At 36.4% G+C, this 20,528-nt stretch overlaps 1 protein-coding gene across 1 annotated transcript; it reads left to right on the forward strand.

Moving 5' to 3' along the window:
* Positions 1–14,901: 14,901 nt before the first annotated feature.
* On the forward strand, positions 14,902–15,366 carry PV05_07282 (uncharacterized protein; the record flags this gene model as incomplete). Its single annotated transcript, XM_013460092.1, has 3 exons — positions 14,902–14,949; positions 15,010–15,109; positions 15,158–15,366. Coding segments are annotated over 3 exons (356 nt in total), but the record flags the coding sequence as incomplete, so codon positions are not given.
* Positions 15,367–20,528: the final 5,162 nt, after the last annotated feature.

Raw genomic sequence — 20,528 nt, forward strand, 5'->3', positions numbered from 1 at the left:
CCCTTAGATCTTCTCTTATTGGCTTATTTTATTGTTTTTTCTATGATTTTCTTTAACTATTTTTTTAGTATTTTATGTAGTTCTCTAAGTCTATTAACTAATATCTATATTTTCTCTATAATTAGTTTAAATCCTCTTAGGTTATTATTAATATTTAGGTATCTCCCGTAATTCGTATAGAATAGCGATATTCTCGTAACTAATATACTATTATTAAAAGTAAACTATACAATAGATAATAGCTTTATCTAATTATCCTATTGAAAATTAACGTAATATCGTAGATATTGTTTTAATATTTAGTTAGTTCTTTCTATTTATTTATCTAACTATAGGTAGTATATTATTAATAGTTTTTAGTATATTCTCGTTAAATCTATAAGTAATTACTAAAATTGTAAAGTAAATAGTTTATCTCGATCTAAGCGTATCTCTTTTAGTGTTCTATATTATACGATAATAGTTTTATAGAATATATATATTAGTTCTTCTATCGTAGATATTTCCTTATATAATACGAAGTGCGTATACTTAGTTAGAGTATCGTTTATAATTAAGATACTATTGAATTTTATACCCGTAAAGGGCTCTTTAGACTTTAATAGCTTAACAATAAAGTTAAGTACAACGGTCGACTATACTTTACTAGTGATTTCTAGTGTCTAAAGTAGTCTATATAGTTTATATCTTACGTATTTAGCTTTATAGTATATATTATAGTTTTTAATATACTCTATTATATTCTTTCGTAGTCTTTTCTAAGTAAAGTCTCTTATAATTAGTTCGATTGTTTTCTTGATCTCTAAGTAATCTACTAGCTTATTATTATATCTTAATTTAATAATCTTTTATTTCTATCGTTCTATTAGCTTAATATCTATAACCGCGAGAGTAGTAATCTCGGGCGTAACGTATATTAAGGCGTTATTTCTTTTCTTAAGTATAGCTATTAATTTTAGTTTAATATTTTTTATATAATCTAGTTGGCGGCTAAGTATATTAGCTATAGTATTTTCTTTTCCTTTAATATAGTATATCCTAAAGTTATATAGAGCTAATATCTCTATCTATTGGACTTATCTTCTATTAAGTTGTTTTATTGTTATCTAGTAGAGTAGATTCTTATAATTAGTATAGATTTATATAGAGTACTTTACTTCTTTAAGGTATACTCTTTATTATTTTATTGCTTTAATAATAGTAAACAATTCTTTATCGTATATATTATAGTTAAGTTTTGGTTTAGTTATCTTTCTTAAAAAGTATATAATTATCTTTAATTTTTTATTGGGTTATTTTTATATAAGGTAAGCTTCGATAGCTCTATTAGATATATTTATTTCTAGTATATATTCGTATTTCGAGTTATATATCGTTAATATTAGCGCGCTTATTATAGCCTTTTTTAGTGTTTAGAATGTATTCTTGTATTTCTATCTAAATTTAAATCTAATATCCTTCTTAGTAAGGTTTATTAGTAGCGCGGCAATCTTCGAAAAGTCTCTTATAAACTTTCGATAATAGTTGAGCAGTCCTACGAAAGCCTATACTTTCGTAACGCTAGTTAGTTCTAGCTAGTCTTTAATTAGTTGAATTTTATTAGGATCTACTTTTATTTAGTTTTCGGAGATAATATATTCTAAGAAGCGTATTCGTTGTTAATGAAACTTATACTTATTAAGTTTAACTAATAGGTCCCTTTCTTAGAGTTGTTTTAGAACCTTTTATATATATTCTATATATTCCTCGTATATCTTCGAGAAAATAAATATATTATTGAGATAAACGGTTATAAAATTGTCTAGATATTCTCGAATTATATCGTTAATTAATTCCTAAAAGGATACTAGTGTATTAATTAATTTAAAAGGTATAACTAAATATTTGTATAGTCTAAATTAAGTTTTGAAGGTAGTCTTCTATTCTTCGCCTTCCTTTATTTGTACTCGATAGTAGACGTTCTGTACATCGATAGTAGTAAAGTATTTTAATTTAAGAAGTCGATCCTATAGCTTATTGATTTATAGTAATAGATATCGATTCTTTCTAGTAATTGTATTAAGTAGTCGATAATTAATGTATACTCGAAGTCCTCTATTCTTCTTTAAAGTAAATAATACTCTATATACTATAGAAGACTTTAATAGTTAGATAAAGCCTTTCTTTTCGTATTTCTTAATATAATCTTTAAGAAAGTCTTTTTCTTTCTTAGATAGTTGTCGAAGCTACTCGTTATACTTCGATACTTTTCTCTTTTCGAGTAGTATTTTATAATCCTATAGCTTATATTTAGGTAAGGTAGCTAAACCTTCCCGTTCTTTAAATAACTCGGCGAATTCTCGGTATTCCTTAGGTATAGCTTATACGCTTATTCCTATAAGTATCCTTCTTTAAGGTTATATATATACTACTCGAGTATAGTATACTACGGTAAATAATTGGTCCTTCGTCCTATTTCCGTAACTATAATTAAGAAATATAAGATTTCGGTATTTCCAATCTATCCTTAGATTATATTCTTAAAGCTATTTCAATCCTAAAATTAAGTTATACTTAATAGGTATAAAGTCGAAGCTTACGATCTCTTTATATCCTAAGATTGTAAGTTAGACGTCTCGTACTTTATCTTATATCTATTCTTCACTATACTCTATAGAGGTACTATCTACTATATTTAATTAGTATAGATAAATTTTTTCTTTATAATATTTTTTTAATATTATCTTTAGTTATAGCGATATATAGTTTTCTTATATACTATAGTTAACTATAATATAGATAGATATATCCTATACCTTCCCTTTTATAATAAAGTAGGCTAGTAGTCTTAGTTAATAAATTATATATAATTCTCGAGGCTTATTAGGGAATAAGGATAGCCTTTTATTCCTTATTTCTACTTATTTTTTATTGTTGATATTATAATATTATATATTATTAGATTAAGTTTTCTATAGATACTTCGTATAACCGTCTCTAGTATATCGTAATCTTAGTATTCTCTATTTATATAGTGAAAATATAGGCTTAGGGCTTCTTCGTAGTTAAGATCCTAATAATATCGTAACGTAATCTTTCGTATATATTCCTTTAGTTCGATATCGGGGTCGAATATAATATATAAGTATTATCGGTTAATAATCTCGTATTTTTAATTAATATAGGGTTATACTTTCTAGTATTGAGTAATTATAGTTAGTAATACTCTAGTTAATTTAATGATCATAAATTTATATAGTTTTATCTCTTCGCTTAGTATAACCTCTAATTCTATTATTATTAGTATTCTTTCGTTTGTATCGTATAGATCTTTATTATTCTATTCTTTATATTAGTAAGCTAGTAGTTCTTCGTTGACTTCTAATATAAGATATTATATATCCTATTTCTACGTTAGTATCCCTTAGATATTATATAAGTATATATTTTTTTTATCTAAGCATTTTTCTAATATATATAACGTAAGAGTTATAATAATAGAATATATCTAGAGATTATCGAATAGCTTAAAATATAGCTTAATATTTTATCCTTACTAAAATCTTATAGAAATAGTAATAGATAATATATCGTATTTAATAATCGTATACCTTATAGATATTTTCTTAGTAAGGTCTACCGTCCCTTTAGTATAAGGAAAGTCGAGTATTCGTTATAATTTGTTTTCCTATATACAATGTATATATAGCCGTAGCGCCCTATCTCTATAAGCGTAATATCTCTAAAGTATAATATCTCGTCGTTCCCTAGATTATTCGCCTAGCGCTAAGTATAGAAGATAAGATATTATATAGGGTATACTATAAATAAATTTTTCGGCTATTTAGTATCTAGTAGATATTACCGCTATATATTAGTATATTTTCTTAATAGTATATAGTGATATATAGATCTCTTTCTATTTATTATCGATATCCTCTTCCTTTATAACGAAAGTAAAGTTATAACTTTCTTATTTTATAATATCGTATATATATAAAGTACTATATTTACACTACGCCTTATATTTAGTTAATAGGATTAACTTACTTCGTAGTTCCGAGTCGCTATAAGAGCTAAATTTCTAGTGTAGGGTTTTATATTGCCCTAGCCCCCCTAGGGCGTTAATATATAATCTATTATAAGGTATATTGATTTAATATTTAGTGCGGATAACTACTACGTTTATTCCTACTATTTCTACCTTATATTTTTTCTATAGATAGGCTAATTCTATAACTAAAAGACTTTTAGTCTACTTATCTTCTTCTAAAGTATTTAGTAGCTATTATCGTTACTAACGTTTTTTGTTCTTTTTTCTATAAGGGAACTATCCTAAACCTTTCTTTTTAGATAGATAGATAGGACAATAATCGTTAAAATAGAATGCCTAAGAAGTTATAACGTACTTAAGGCTCTCCTTTTGCTTACGCTTAAGATTCTCTTCGAACTTCTTTAAGTCGTCGTTAGCTATAATTAGTATGGTCCTAACTTCTTGGGAGTATAATGTTTCTCTAGAGGTTGCTCCTTTCTCCTAGACTCTTCGTGGTCCCTTCTATACTTTCTTAGTAATACTAGCTCTCTCGATAATAGCTATTATTCTATCGTAACCTCGCGATATACGTCGAAACGCGCTATATAATTTAGTAAATTATATTTAGGCTTTCTTTTCTAGCTCTTCGAGTTACGCGAGTTCTTTTTTTATCGAAGTGTCGGCCTTTTTTCCTTCGATATCGGCTATAACTTTTTTTATTATATATAGTTCTTTTAGCCTATTTTCGTAGTCTTTAGCTATATATCCAAATTTTCTATAACTATAGTATAGGTTTTCTTTCTTTTGTTGCTCTTACTCTTTTTTGGATAGCCCCTTACACTAGAATTTATCTTTATTTAGTCGTAAGAACTAGTCTTATTCTATAATATTAAGATCTATCGAGTCTTTATAGGGTTAGTGACTTTTCTTTTAATAGAAGGTTCCTCTAAAGTATAGTCGTCCGGAACCCTTCTTTTTAAATCGTCGTTCGAAAAGCTAATTATCGATACTAATGGCCCTAGTAACTAAGTCTTTAAGTTGCTTTAGACGGTCCATTTCTATTTTGTTCTTTATATTGTCCTTAAGTCTCTAATAGAATACGGAGGTAAAAGTATAGTTTTCCTAGTCTAGCTTAGACTTAAGTCGTTAAAATAAGACGTAGTACTACGTAATTAAACTAGTTTACTTAAGTTACTAGATTCGTTAGGTAGTCTATTAAGCCTCTCCTAGTACTTCGAAGATCTATATAATTATATCTACGAAATTATCGTATTTACTAAAGACCCTCTTAGTTTTATCTTTTTATTGATTCTAGCTATAGATTAAGTAGTCTTTTATAAGGGGCTTAATCTAATAAAAGGCTAACTCTCTTATATATATAGTAATATATAGAACTCTAATAGGATAAGTATTATAGTTATTTAGTCGAAGTATAAATATAGCTTAGAGTTAGATAAGGAATATTCCTAGTTTAGCTCTATCTCTATAGAATAGTTTAACCTTTAGTCTATCCTTCTTCTTACCAAATATCGAAGCGTTAATAGAAGTTAGTAAGGCCGTAGATCGAACTAATCCGGTAGAGGATAGCGAATAGATAGAAGCTTTAGAGCTAGATATAATATTGTATACTTTTAATTAAGAGATAGTTAAAGTATTATAAATCGCTCTACAATAAAGTATTACGAGATAAGGGTTCCTTAGTAAGTAGGAAGTATAGAGTATATATCTATAAGAGTACGAGTATATAAGTAAGTCGCTATACTAGAGCGAAGCTAATCGATATCTAAAATATATAGGTATAATTGTAAATAAAGTTAACTATATAGTAAAGCTATAAAACGACCTCGTATATATAGTCGTATAATCTATATAATCTATTACTCTACTTACTCTACTCCTAGGGTCGATAGAGCACTAGATCAATAAAGCAGTGTTACGTAACCCAGCCTTACTTAGGACGAGGCTGTCTCTTCGGCACTCTTTCCTCTCCCCGTCCTACGTAGCACGGCGTCACGGCCTCTTCCTAGTCGTAGGTTAATTCGTAATACGTAGCCAAAAAGTACGAGGACTTCGGCGATTTAGGTAACTTCGACGTATCGAATAACCGCGTTCGAATTCTATATAGTAAGACTTCGTTTATATTTCCACTATTAATATCTTCTAATCGAGTTAGGATATTATTTTTGCCGAAAATATCTCCTAGCGATAATGGAATTTAAGGACTCTCTTTATAAGTACCTAAATTGTAAGCGAAGATAGAATAGAGATATAGATAAACTACTAAGCTTTTAGACGATATTCTATAGATATTCTTAGCTAAAGATACTTCGAATGAACTGCTTATATAGCGTTATGCGCTTTGGTTAGGCTCTTATAAACGTTCTATAGTTATATATGCTTAAAGCTATATAGGAGCTATATTATTAATATTGTTATATTCTCTAGTGGTTTTTAATTTTACGTCGATATCGCTTTAGGATTACCAAGGTAGGGTAAGAACGGGCTTCTCTTATACCTTTATCACTCGTGGATAGCCTTATACTTTAGAACCTTAGGCCCCTTAGTATTCGGTATTGGCTTTCTATATAAATATATTAGTCTTCTATAAGATAGTGGAATCTTTTGAATAGCTCGTTAAATAACGAATAATCTAATCCGGGTTAGTGGGTATAGAGTAGTTTCTCGTATAGTATCCTATCTTCCTTGGAGAGGCGAGTATTAGATTACCCTATAAAACTACATTTCGTCTTAAATACTATTGGGATAGTTTATATCTTTATAGGCCAAGTATTTCTTATCTCCTAAAACTAAGGATTTCGTACCCTTATTGGATTGTAAGAGTTAGCGACGTAGTGGATCGGATAGTTAAGATTGTTTAGAGGGTAGTAGATTTATATTGTCTTATATATCAATCCTCGCTGGGTAGAAGACTTAATAGTAAGTACGTTCGTTATATCTACTTACGTAGTTAGTTTTTATAGCGGACGGCGATAGAAGCTGATTATATAGTTTCGAGGGGGGGATTTTAGGAGTAAGGTCTTCTACTAGGGAACTCGTAGAGGTTTGTTGAAGGTTAGATAAGCGGCGAATCTTATGAGGACGTTCGCTATCGTCGCTCTATACGGCGTATCGTTTATCTAGAAAATATTAATGATTCTATATTCTTATCGTTCGAGGCTCTTACTAGAGTGGGACGTACTACGTAGCTAGCTTGCTATAGATTAGTTCTGTAATCGAAGAATCCTAGAAGATAATTTCTAGGGCTCGACACTTGGCTAGTAAAATATATAGAGCAAGATTTTCTCTTTGGCTAATACTTCGCTTAAATTCGAGTATCTTAATAGATAAGGCGAAGAGTATAAAGGAGTATAAGCTAGTATAGTACTTACTGTAGCCTTAATAGAGGTGGGAGAGATTTTTGTTGATGGATAAAGTAGATATAAGAGAGAATTATATTGAGTAGTAAGGGTAAAAATAGGAACCTAGACCTTAAAAGCCTTGTAACTAGATACTAGAAGGTCGATAGCTACAGTAACTACTTACTTAATTAGATATAGAAATTATACTTTAGAAGCTACAGTATAACTTAGTATAGATCTACAAAATAAGATATTATCTTAAAATCTGATGTACGCCCTCGCCTATTTACTAGATACTATAGAGACAGTAAATTAAAGGGACTCTATATACTGGCCATTGGTAGTCTTACCTCTTTCTATTACACTACTTATAAGGCTTTATTAAAGCTATTATAGCTAGGTTTTCGTCGTCTTCTTCTATCCCCTTAGTATCTCGTAGCTACTTTAATCCTTCTACCTTCTCTTTTAGTCTTCTATTAATGCTGTTACCTCGATAGTCTAGGATAGCTATTTAGTTTATAAATATAACTATTAATTTATCTTCGAGGACTAATATTTATAGTAATACTCTTCGAATCTTAGGGCTTTTAAGGGAAATACGTAACCCTAGTTAGACCTTTAACTCTCGGAAGTATATAATTGCTATAGACGACTTTAGATTTTATCTCGATAAAATGCTTGCGAGTATAGTATTGTGCTTATCACTCGCTGTTTAGATATTACTATAAGTGGTACGTTTCTTCTTGTTCGCTTCTGTTAAGAATTACAATGCGTATTGATACATTATCTTTGGTTGATATACTAACGGAGATGGTGTATTTTTCTTAGCGTTTCTATTAAGTATTACGGTACGTATTGATGCACTATCTCCGTATAATTATCGACCTCTAATGGTGTATTCCTTTTGTGTTACTATCTTGAACGAAAGTAATAGGGGTACGAAAGGATAAGGGCTTTATACTATTATTTTGTTCTCTTTCCCTCTTTCCCTTCTTTCCCTCTTTTACTTTACTCTCCCTCTCTCCCCTTACTCTCTATCTCTCTTACTTCTTTTACTCTTCTCTCTCTTATACTTTACTCTTTCTCTCTTACTTCTTCTTAATTTACTTTATAACTACTTAACTTTACTTTTGTTCGTCTATATAGAATATAGGCGACGTAATTAAATATAACTATTTTATTGTTATAAAGTCTTGAAAGAAGGTAGCTAGACGAGGTATATTATAATTATACTAACCCTACCTAATTACACTTCGTCTAATAAGTAGAAACCCTCTAGAGACCGGCTAGTTTTTAGTGTAAACTAGAGGGGGAATCGCTCTTTAGGAAGGTATCGCTCTCTAGTTGATATTTGCTTACTAGGTAAGCTAATAGTACGAGGGCCGACTCAGCTAAAAACTCGTTTCTAAAGAGGATTAGTTAACCTATCTTACGGCCTTAGTTTTTAATATAAGAATAAGGACGCTAAAAGTTAGGCACCTCTATTGGTTGTTATATAAGGTATATAGGTATTACTTAGAGAGCGATAGAGGACGACTGCTATAGTATACACAAGTATTTAGATAGCCTCTAGGATCCCGAAATAGCAAAAATGTAAAAAAAAGTTGCAATTCTAAGGTTGTCGCCTTATTTTCCTTTGATGTGATCTAATGATTAAAGGTGTAAGGTATATCTTTGTCTTATTTTTATTGATATATATCCTACTAAGTAGAGTATTACCTCGTCTTCTTTCCTTTATACTATGGCTCCTTACTTTGTCTCTCCTACCCTCTTAACCTTAACCTCTTTCTCCCGTCTCTTTACGAAATTGCTAATAAATGATTGGTATATAGTAAGTATTTGGCTAAGGCTTTAGTCTAAAAGAATTGACTTATAACTGCTTCGCTCTCTATAAAATAATTGACGTATAACCGCGAAATTATTTAGTAGTTATACGCTAATTAAAATCACTTATTTACCTAAGGTATAGATATATAATATAACTACTACTGATCGATAAATATAAGTATAGTTAACCGGGCCTTTTACTAGGCTACGATATAGTTTCTTAAGTATAGTAAGAAGATTGACGGATCGACGAAGTTTTTCTTTAATTTTGGTACGACGAAGTTTTATTTATTCTAAGCGAACTAGATAAAGAAGAAATATATCTTCGAGGTGAATATAAAATAATGTCTAACTTTGTAGGCTTGCGGACGCTGCGTCATTAATAATTATTTACCTAGAGATAGATATAACTATTTGTCTAGCTAAATCATAAAAATACGACTTCTTTTCGTGCTAGACCGTATCGATCAACTTGAGATATTATAATCTACTATATCTCTCGTAGAACCTTAATATTCTTCCTAGATAATGGAGCGATAGCTACTCTATGGTCTAGGTATACCTCTACCCGTTACTTATTCGGGCTATAGCTGTAGGCTCCTCGGATAACGGAACGTATATATTTTCGACCTCTTCTATTTCTTGCTCCTAGTTTGTTTGAAGTACTTGGCTTATTAAATCGATATAAAGGAAGAAATTTTCCTTGTTTACGATCCTTTTCGTTAAGCTACTAGAGTTGTAGATAAGTCTTCCCTTAAGCCGCCGCTTTTTGTATTGGTTAGGCTCCTAGAATTGAAGTGGAGTAGATCCTAGGAGGTAATAATAAACAAGTAAGTTGATATCGTAATTGCTATAGTCTATTAATATAAGAATATTTTATCGACTTTTTCTAGCTTACGGAAGTAGATTTTCTCTTGGTTCTTAAGTGTTCTCGGCTTCTAGATAACCTAGCTATTTAATCTTATATAAAATTACTAGGCGATTCTTATTATATTTAGAACGCTTAATATAGTCGAGGTGGAAGCTCTCTAATTAATGATGGGGCCGTGCTGCCTTTCTAGGTAACTTGTTATAATCCGGTCTTGCTATATCTCTTTTAAAACTTGGTCTATAATAAGTTAAGTTACCGTGAGTTCTATGTTTGGACCGCTAAGTTAAGGTCTTGATAAGGCGATAGCGAATATTAGGACGTATAGATAGAGTAGATATTATCTTATTATCGTAGCTAATGAGTCTACCCTTGCTTATCTTTGTTATCCGAGAGATCGTCGCTGTTGCTATTTTAAGGGAGGCCTTCTTCTCGTTATTAATTATTGATTTGTAAGCCGATGATATATAAAATAATAGTATTACTAAGAATAGCTATACTCCTAGAAAGAGTAACGTCGCGAATATTTTACTTAAGCTTTCTATAGAGTCTCGAATAAAAGACTAGAAGAAACTACAACGGTACTTAAATAAAGAAAACTAGTAGACTATTTATGGTATTATATGGAATTCGAGGGGTAATACCGTATTAAACTCGGGAGTAAGTACGAGCGGTGTAGGAGCCACTAGGTAATGTTCAAGACTTTTCTATTATTGTCGTATAGAGTCTCGTATAACGTAAGGTAGTTACGGCCGAGCTAAAGTATAAGAAAGGGTATCCTACCTCTAAACTAATATCCCTAAAAGTATTGTATAATTCCTTAACTACAATTACATTCTAATGTTCTAGGAGATTATGCTCCCGGCTTCTAGCTAGTTTCTGGTGATTTGCTTAGTCTTCCTTATCATTGCAATATGTCTCTTTGCTTGGGTCTAGATCGTCGCCCATCATGTATCGTGGTTAGGGGCACCGGAGTGTGCCAGCTATATAGCATATCCAGAGGAAGATAGCGAAACCGAACATTAAAGCGGTGCGAACGCAATCGAGGGGTTACAGTCCGTCTTCTGAACAGTCAGTGCTCACAGGAAGCTACCATATTAACGATATACGGAACGATATTGAGTTCGAAGCAGTCCAGTTGAGGAAGATATCCGGCCTATCTCCATGCGTGCTTTATCTATAATGGAGCTTAACTTGCGAATTTCAACAATATCAATCGCGATTCTGTGGATACTAGATTGCCATGAAATATCGACGTAAAGTACAAGGCCTCGTTTTCGAAAGTCTTATGTTGAATATACCTTATAACAATACCAGAACAATGAAGGATTTACGGACGTAACCCTATTCTTACTCTGGCAACGCTAAAGGGTTTTCTATTACGAGGACATTGTGTGATGGCTTATATACTTGGCTCGTAACGTTAGTGAAACTGAAAGATACTTTTACCACACAACTTGAGGTTCTTATAGAGATTCGCGTAAGCTCCTCTTGCAGTATAATTGATTGTACAATGGCAATGTCGATCGAAAGAAGCAGTGAACCGGGAGGGGCGGCGTCAATTCGAGGCCCATACGGGGTCGGTGATGCTCACGGTATATAGGCATCAGAGATCCAGCCTCTAATTCAATGACAATTTCGTCTGCTATGGGTCATTAGGCTCGGCTATTTGCTCGCGGTTATAGTAGGCTAAGTGCGTTAGACGTTGTGAATCATCATGAGTTCAAGGCGTGTGAAGGTAGGCCGGCGTCTTTCCCATTTCCTGGGATCTTGATAGCTACAGGACTAGATTAGCATAAATATATCTTGACATAAACCTATTCCGTCACCCCTATTCCCATTTCTGTCGAGGTCGAATCAGGTTCGACTTATAGATCCGGTGGAGATGGCTATAAAAGTCCACTTGAATCCTTGAACACAGTACAATACATCATTCTCCAGGCACTTTTCCACTCGCCGCACACAATGGGATCTAGGTTACTCTAACTTCTCCATACGTGAACACCGAGAAAACTGGGTACTTGGACTCTCTGATTATTGTTCACCTATGGGAACTTGTAAGGGTTACCGCCATAACTTTTCTTTGGGGCCTGATCTGTTAAATAGGCTGTATAGGCACATAGCTCCCATGCATACTCTTCGACGAACCTATACCCGGGAGCATGATGATCCCGACTCAACTGGCTGCTCTCGAACGGTACGTATTTTCCGATGCTCTATAAGCATTCTGGAACCGACATTTTGACGGTTCATTTTACGTTCGGCTAAAATTCTGCCTACTATCGTTTAGTGTGCTTCTAAGGCAGCTATCTCCTCCAATAACTATAATCGGGGGAAAATTCGCGAAACGTATGGCATTAGTGGAGATATCGGTAGAAATTTCTGCTCATCATGCTTCTGTTCCTGTTGCGCATTAATTCAAGAGGACAAAGAATCCGTGGTAAGGAATTAAGGAAGGGACCCTACGACCAACAAGCCATTTTCCTCTCCAGCTCGAATGGCACATCCACAGAAGGGCAGGAGACTTGATTAGATTATACTATTGGAAAAGATAGATACCGCCAGTAGCTCTAGGCTAGAGTATTCGTATCTATTAGGCTATCGACCAGTATAAGATACCGTACGGAATCAAGGGATTAAGGAGGATTCGAGTAACGGTAGATCAAATGTAGGTAAATTAGAAGGCCGTAAGAATGGCCGGTTGACTGTATCGTAACGAGCACCTTTAACGTAAAAGGGGGCGAGGCTGTAACCCCTAAATCGAAAGCTAGCCTTGGCGTATCAGATAGCACCCAAACAGGTGACCAGCACGGTCGCAGCTCAAAATCCCTTCGACATTTAGCATCCGTTCTTCATTTCACTTCTCTTCTAGTGAAGATGCCAGTAATACCCTCCGTCGACGCCGATTTCATACTCTTACCAAGAGTGCCATCAAATATAGCACTTCTCCCCGGTTCATAACGTCGCCCCTTATGGAAGGTTGTATGGTTTCTGTGGATTGAAAACAATATAGGCCGTTGACGTTGACCTTTGTGATCGTGTTTAAAGAAGAAGCCTTTGATACGGAACATACAGAGACACATCTCGTTCTAGTGAGTTAAGGACACCAGTATTTCGACGCCGAAACTAGCGTGTCAAAGGTTAAGCGAGAATAACGACAGAATGTGGCACCAAGTCGTAGATCCGATGTCCTTGAAACAGGATACTATATAGTGAAGGGTGAGAGAGCTCAGTATAAATACAAAGCAATAACAGTCAATACTTTAGAAGCACGCGACAGCACTAGTGGAATTCTCATATCAATGCCTCGACCCTCCGGCCGAGCCGTCGCTCAATTTAGGTCACACGTTACCGTGTTTCTAATGTTAGAACTCCAGAAACTAGTTGTTCTAAATTTAGTTCGTCATGGCAATTTAGCTGGGCGGTAGTGGCGAACTTCGACACCTTTACGATTACAAAGCTATAAAAATAAGAACCTCTAGCTTCCCACTAGAATCACCTGGAAGCCTCTCCTCTAGGTCCGTATACGAGAAAATAGTCCTCCTAGAACTAAGCGAGATACACGCGTCCAAACGACTGTTTACTTTCCTTCTCCCTGCCGTGCAGCTGTCGTTGTGCAGCCCTTTGAGCACCCCCCAGATCTTTCGTCGGGAGTGTCCAGGTGGCGCCCTCACCGTCCTTGAAGGTTCAGCTTGCGACATGGATCAGGCAAGCACCTTGGCATGCTCGGACAACTGTTTTGACATAGTAAGTCACAGTGCTTCAGCATCGAACATCTAATGATTCTTTCAAGCTTCAATGTAGTCAACAATCTTCCGATCCAAATACGTGGCTGGCTTCGACCATTACTCCGAGTACCCCATTCACCTAGTCTCCTATTGCACACTGTGGGTTTCCCTTTTGTCAGGTAACAAATGATCAGTATGTATGTACAGGATCGTTGGCCAAATAGATGTTTGCTTTGAGGATTTGACCCGCCGAAAGGGAACATGGTCCTGGTGAGCTGCCGCAGAAGATTATCCTACGTACTATGGGATCAATTCAGGGCGACAGTAACCCCATATATAATGACGTAAATATTGGGACATAGCCACACCTAAATGATAGTGTTAGAGGTTTGAAAGGCTTACGTCAGGTTTCCGTCGTAGGCGACCGCGATGTTGATGTAAAATGGTCGATCCTGGCTAGGGAGTCAGGAGGATAAGATAAGCCCCGCACGCTGACTACTTTACTATTGAAGTAGGCTCAGAAATCTATATGTACCATTTTGACTTTCTACTGTACTTGCCACCATAGCTAACCGTGCTGGGTCTCGGCGTAATGTGTCTTCTTCACCCTATAATCGAACGTCGCGAATTGATTTAGAAACAATTGGGATAGGTTCTATCTCCAGAGCACCGGCCCGTCTATAGACCCTAGAAGAGACATCTAGGATCGCGAAAGGAATTAACGCAGTACGGTCCATGTCCTCTTTCACGACTAACACGGCAAATAAGGACGCTGAAACGAACATTCAAAATCCTAGTATATCTGTTCACCACCAGCCGCGCCTTGGTAGGGACGAGGAAAACAACATAGTCAAGCGTGAGTCGCTATGGAAGATATACAAGAAGGGATATGAGCTTAAGCTCGACCAATTTGTCACGGTTGCGGTTCGTTTATTTCCGCGGTTAGGTAAGGTGGCTATTAAGGAATACACCGGGCATGAAATGGAACGAAAATTCGAAATGTTGAATACCGTTTGTCACGGGAGATTTGTCAGCTTACTTAAGCTTTTCGAGTGGGAGAAGGCGTGCTACGCCGTCTTCGAGCACGTTTTCGTGTCTCTGGAATAGGTAGTGGCTTGCCCGGCGTATCCAACAGAACGACAGCTCGCGGCCATTGTGGGATAGGTGAGTTGACATTGGACGTGGAATACTATATATCGTCAATGACAAGTTTAGATCCTCGAAGGTCTCGCCTACTTATCCTCGATGGGATTGCAGCACGGCTCATTGACATGCTCGAATGTACTTCTGAAGCCGAGCGGAGAGATCGTCTTAGGTAACCATAAAAATCATGGCCGTTTCCCTAAAGACTGACTGTCCACAGCAAACCAGGAGTGCTACCGCACCACCAACGCACCCGACACGACCGACGTCAGAGCCGTCGGATGTATCGCGATGGAACTGATGCAGAAGTATACAAAAGACGACGGAGCCATAGGCATCGAGAACCTCAATCGATGGCCTGTAAACTCCACACCCGTGAGATTTTTGTCGATGACTACATCTGCAGAGTCGGTAGGAGAGTTACAACAGGTAAAGACAAGCCAACCTCGGGTACTGGAAGCTAAGTCTTATTAGCATACTTTGTTGAAACGGCCGTGGCGCAAAGAGGACTTGGAGTTGTTGGAAGAGCTGGCATTGTTCTCCGTTCGGCGGGCTTATAGATACATCGAGTGAAACCCAGCAGCGTTATATAGAAATGTTCTTTGTATGCAAACTATGGATATGGCTACAAAGTCGTTCAGATTGCCTAATGATATGGCCCTTTCGTTGATTTATATATAAAAACTCCTCTTAGGCCTCTACAATCTATCTTCAATATCCAAGTAGTCTTCTGAAAACCGTCCTAGATCCGGAAGGTCTTTACGACCGGAAAAACCTCATTGAATCGGATAGAGATGTGAACGGATAAGAATAGTAAAGTTTCATAAGCATATAGGGCAATGAGAGCATTTGATTGTGTCTGTATGTGTGATCTAAAGATAGTGTAGCGCCTTGGTGACGGTTAATCTCCATTCTTTTCCACTATATACTTAGCGGTCCCCTTCTCGTTCATATATATAGTTCATGGGTTGATCCGCAGTATCTCACGATGGACATTACTTAGATCTATGCGATCGTCATCGCTAGTGTCGCTTTCGTCTTTCTCCTACGAACCGGGGTTTCCTGTTTGGCTCCTAATCTCATTGCCACTTCTTCCCACGTGTACCAATACCTCAGTTATAGCTATGTCCTTAACCGTCGCACTCTCATCGGTCCCTGGACTGGGGCCGGAGTCTTGCTGCATCTGATCTACCTGGCGGTCAATGCGGTTTGCTTGAGTGTTGGTGTCATAAATTTATTACATGCCGGGCACCGCGCAGGGACTTTGGCCGTTATTAATCTAGGGCTGGTATTGAGTGGCCTTCACCTCGACTTCCTTGCCGACCTGCTGGGTCTTTCTGTGGCCGTAATTCGAGTTATCCACCGTTCCGCCGGCTTGGTTGCTTTCGGGCTTGCCGTCTTTCACGTGGTCGTAGCCGCCATTACGGAGAGGCTGGCGTTCGTGAGGGAATTTGAGAAACCGTTTGTAATCATCGTGAGTTCTTCCCTCTCTGCACATCTTCGACTCCTAACGTATTTAGGCGGGCTCGACCTTCTATATCCTTATGATCACCCCACGGCGCCTTATCTAGAAACTGTCTTATGAGATCTTTCTTCGATTCCACTAGGTTTCGGCACTTCTCTGTACTTACTCAATCTGGAAGCATTTATTGTCTAGACGGCACCCTTCCCGATTCTATCTTGTCATATTCATTAGATTGCTGGTTGTTATATTTGCCTGCGAATGTATGCTGGTTTTCGTCCGCAATGGATGGTCTCACCGCTAGGGTTCGCGGGTTACCGCCACGAGCTCATATGGAATGGTCAAATTGAAGCTGTATCTTTACAAACCATTAAAGATCGAACCGGGCTAGTATTTAAATTTATGGATGCCCTCTGTAAGTATGGGAGCTTTTTTATAGAGTCATCCCTTTATGGTGACCTCTTGGTCCATCGAGCCGCAAACCTCCCTGGATTTTCTCATCTAGCCGCGTCGGGGTATCACGAGAGATCTCCTTCGCCTCACTCGTCTCGGTGCACCGATTAAGAGCAAGTGGGTTATATTCAGTGGACCGTATAGTCACACCGTCCCGGTAGGCCAATATGAGATAGTTGTGATGGTCGCTGACGGTGTTGGAATCGCCTCCCAATTGCTATACTTGAAGAAGCTGATTCATGGCTACCACGCTCGCCGGATAGTCACGCGTAGAATCCACCTGATCTAGCAGATCAGTGACATTGGTGAGAATCCTCCCTCTAGCCCTGATCTCCGCTGACCAGCTAAGATGTCGGAATTGCCGCACAGCCCTCTGTGAACGAGGCGCTAGATAAGGATAAACTAGAGAGCGGCGGTGTACGTGGCTCAAGCAATATTTCTCCGCTATCGCTGATCAAAGGGCAGATTCTCTAGGTCTCTATCTATATCAATCTCAATGATATTCCAAAAATATCATTTAGGAGGCGGAGTACCGTTTATCCTGGAACGGCGGACTTGAATGACCTGGTGGAGAAGGAGATAGCTTTCAACGGTGAACTCCAAGACATAAGAATTAGAGGGTCTCCCTCAGGTCTCCCCTCAAGCACAAACCACCAAGGATATTTAAGAATGGGACGTAAGCAATCCTGATCCTCTTTCGTAAATCTGAGCTCACCAAATCCAGAGACAATAGACCTCGCACGACAAAGTGTCCTTTCTGCATATTCGACAGATGAGATCATACACTTAGACACGGACGTATAACCGCGGCCGGGGGAGAGCGTTGTCGATATATGGACACAGGACGAAGATCAGCTGTACGCCTTGCGACGAAGATCGTAGGGCGCGATCCTTATCCTCGGTGAGTCTCTCGGTCCTGATGTTTACGGACGCTAATGTCGCTTAGTATTAGGGTTTGATGGGACTCGTAACATTTTAAGAAGGTTGATACGACGGCACCTATAAGAAAAAGTTTAATTTGCCGAAACGGAATTCTAGTCTTTTAAGTAGATAAGGAGTAGACTACTATTTTATATTAAAGGATCCTTGATAGTTAGACTAGTTATAGTTAGATAGAAAATAAGACTAATCTTACATTGTACGTTTATACTCTCGGGACGTTTAATTTAGCTTTGCGTAGTCATGGTATACTATAATAAACGAGAAGTTTTAGTCTTGTACGGAATAATGTAAGCTCCTTCTAGGGGTAGTAAGTTCTATGGGAGGTGGGAAAGTTTCGATCTATTAGTATCACAATAAAAGGTAGAGACTATATTGCCTAGGTTAGGCGTATCGGACCGCTGAGAGTTTTATATTACTACAAGATTAGCTTACGTTATTTTTTTAATTCTCGTCTTCTAGTGATAGTTAGGTCCTTAATATTATACGTTATTGCTTACTACTAAAGCTCTCTATTCTCGTACGATTTAGCTATTAACCTTTCTATAATTTTAAACCTTTTTTATTATACAACTAAGCTAAGCACGATTAAAGGATTTAAAGTTCGAAAGGGAAAGACGTCGATAATTTCGAGGGATAGCGCGTATTTCTTTTAATTTATTGGACTTTTTATTCGATGCTTATTAAGAAGTTAGTCAGAAAAATGTAGATCGCCTAAAAGGGGTATTTCGCCGTAAAGGTTATCGATGAGAATTCGTTAATAATTATATTCTAGTTGTTATTAATTAAGGTAGTTTCGACGCCGCCCTTAAGTTGTTGGGGGTGACGGTAATAGAGCTGCTCACCTGCCTATGGGATAACTATCCCGAGCTTCGATTCCGCGCGGGTGTGTAACTTACTTGCCTCTATGGTAAGTATCGTATCTAAACTGGTCGTGAGTTCCTAACGCCTCGAGATAAGTGGTAGATCGCTGACTTCTATCTAGACGGTAAGTACTATAATATAAGATCCTATAGTGTGAATATTGATGATTAATATCCGGGCTAGGCTTATCGACGGACGTGCGATATAGCCTTATTAAGGAATACGCGAATGAAAATATCCCTTTAGATAGAGAGATCTACTATAAAATTCGCGAGTATTATTTTTAGCGTAACTTTAGCTTCGAATAACAGTGGTAGGCTCGCCTTCGAGGCTATCGAAATCGTAATTTAAAAGCACTACTTAAGAATCCTAAACTTATGGCCGCGTTCGACGTACTTCTTAATATACTAGGCTTATAGAATGGGATGTAACTTACTACCCTTTATAAGATACTAGCACTAAAATCCGACGACGTAAGTTCTAAGAAATATGGACTTTACTAGTACTAACGCGTAATAGGAGATATTGTATTACCTCGAGTATATCCGACGATTCTAGTACGACTTAGTTAACGGTGACCTTAGTACTATACGAAAGATTGATAGCCGGGCCGTATAAGCTCTAAAGCTTCGAGCGCTAGAAGTGTCTACGTATAACGTAGAGGAGGTCTATGCCTAACTCTAGGCCGGCCAAATTTTAAGCGCTTTTAGTGAAGATAAGCGACGATATATCTTCGAGCGATTATGCCGATTTAGTTTCTTGATTCTCTCCTTGTATATATTCTTCCGAGATCTTACGTACTAGGAGGTATATATTGAGAGTATTAAGTATTTAGTGACGGTATCCCGCCGCGACACTATCTTTTCGACCTTCGAACGAGGATTTACCGCTATTAATCAATAGGATAATAAAGTAGTGGTGTAGGTGGACGAATCACACTTTAAGATTCTTTAAGGCCTTTCTAACGTATAATTTAATCTCGGTTTCCGCTAGATTATTATCTTTGCTATAAGACGCTTTCTCGAAATACCTCGGGAGCCTATTAGTCGCGACGTAACTATTAGACCTCGTCTAAAAGCTAGTACCTTCGTACTTATATAGTTCGCTTAACTAGCTATACGTATTAGGTTCGAGACACCTAAAATTTACTACTCTTTAGATACACTAGAGCGGTTAGAGCCTTCTACTAGTCCTATATCGACTTAATCGCTCCTCGTTACTTTAGGTCCTAGCGAAAAGCTGTAACGAAGATATAGGTTGCCTACCTTAGATACGTTCCTAGATAACCGAGATTTCTTGTTCCTCTACTATTTATACGATTATTAAGATAAACGAGGTAAAGGGGTTACTTTATTTTTTGTTCTAAAATTTATCTATTTTATCTTTATAGGTTGGTTGGACTAGACGAATAGTTTATAGTCTTATTTATCGACGTAATTAGTCCTTTATCGCGATACTTTTAATGTTACTAAATAAGATTTATAGTAGTAAGAATAAGTATAAGAGGAATAAGTATAGCGTAAATAAATATAGCGTGAATAAGAACGACGGGAATAAGAGCGGCGGGAATAAGAACGACGTAAATAAGAACGACGTAAATAAGAACGACCTAAACAAGAACGATCTAAATAAGAATGACTTGAATAAGAACGACCTAAATAAGAACGACCTAAATAAGTATAGTGTAAATAAGAACGACCTGAATAAGAACGACCTAAATAAGAACGACCTAAATAAGTATAGCGTGAATAAGAACGACCTAAATAAGAACGACCTAAATAAGAACGACGTGAATAAGTATAGCGTAAATAAGAACGACGTAAATAAGAACGACGTAAATAAGAATGACGTGAACAAGAACGACGTGAATAAG

Source organism: Exophiala xenobiotica (genome assembly GCF_000835505.1).
Source record: "Exophiala xenobiotica strain CBS 118157 unplaced genomic scaffold supercont1.4, whole genome shotgun sequence".
NCBI lineage: Eukaryota > Fungi > Ascomycota > Eurotiomycetes > Chaetothyriales > Herpotrichiellaceae > Exophiala > Exophiala xenobiotica.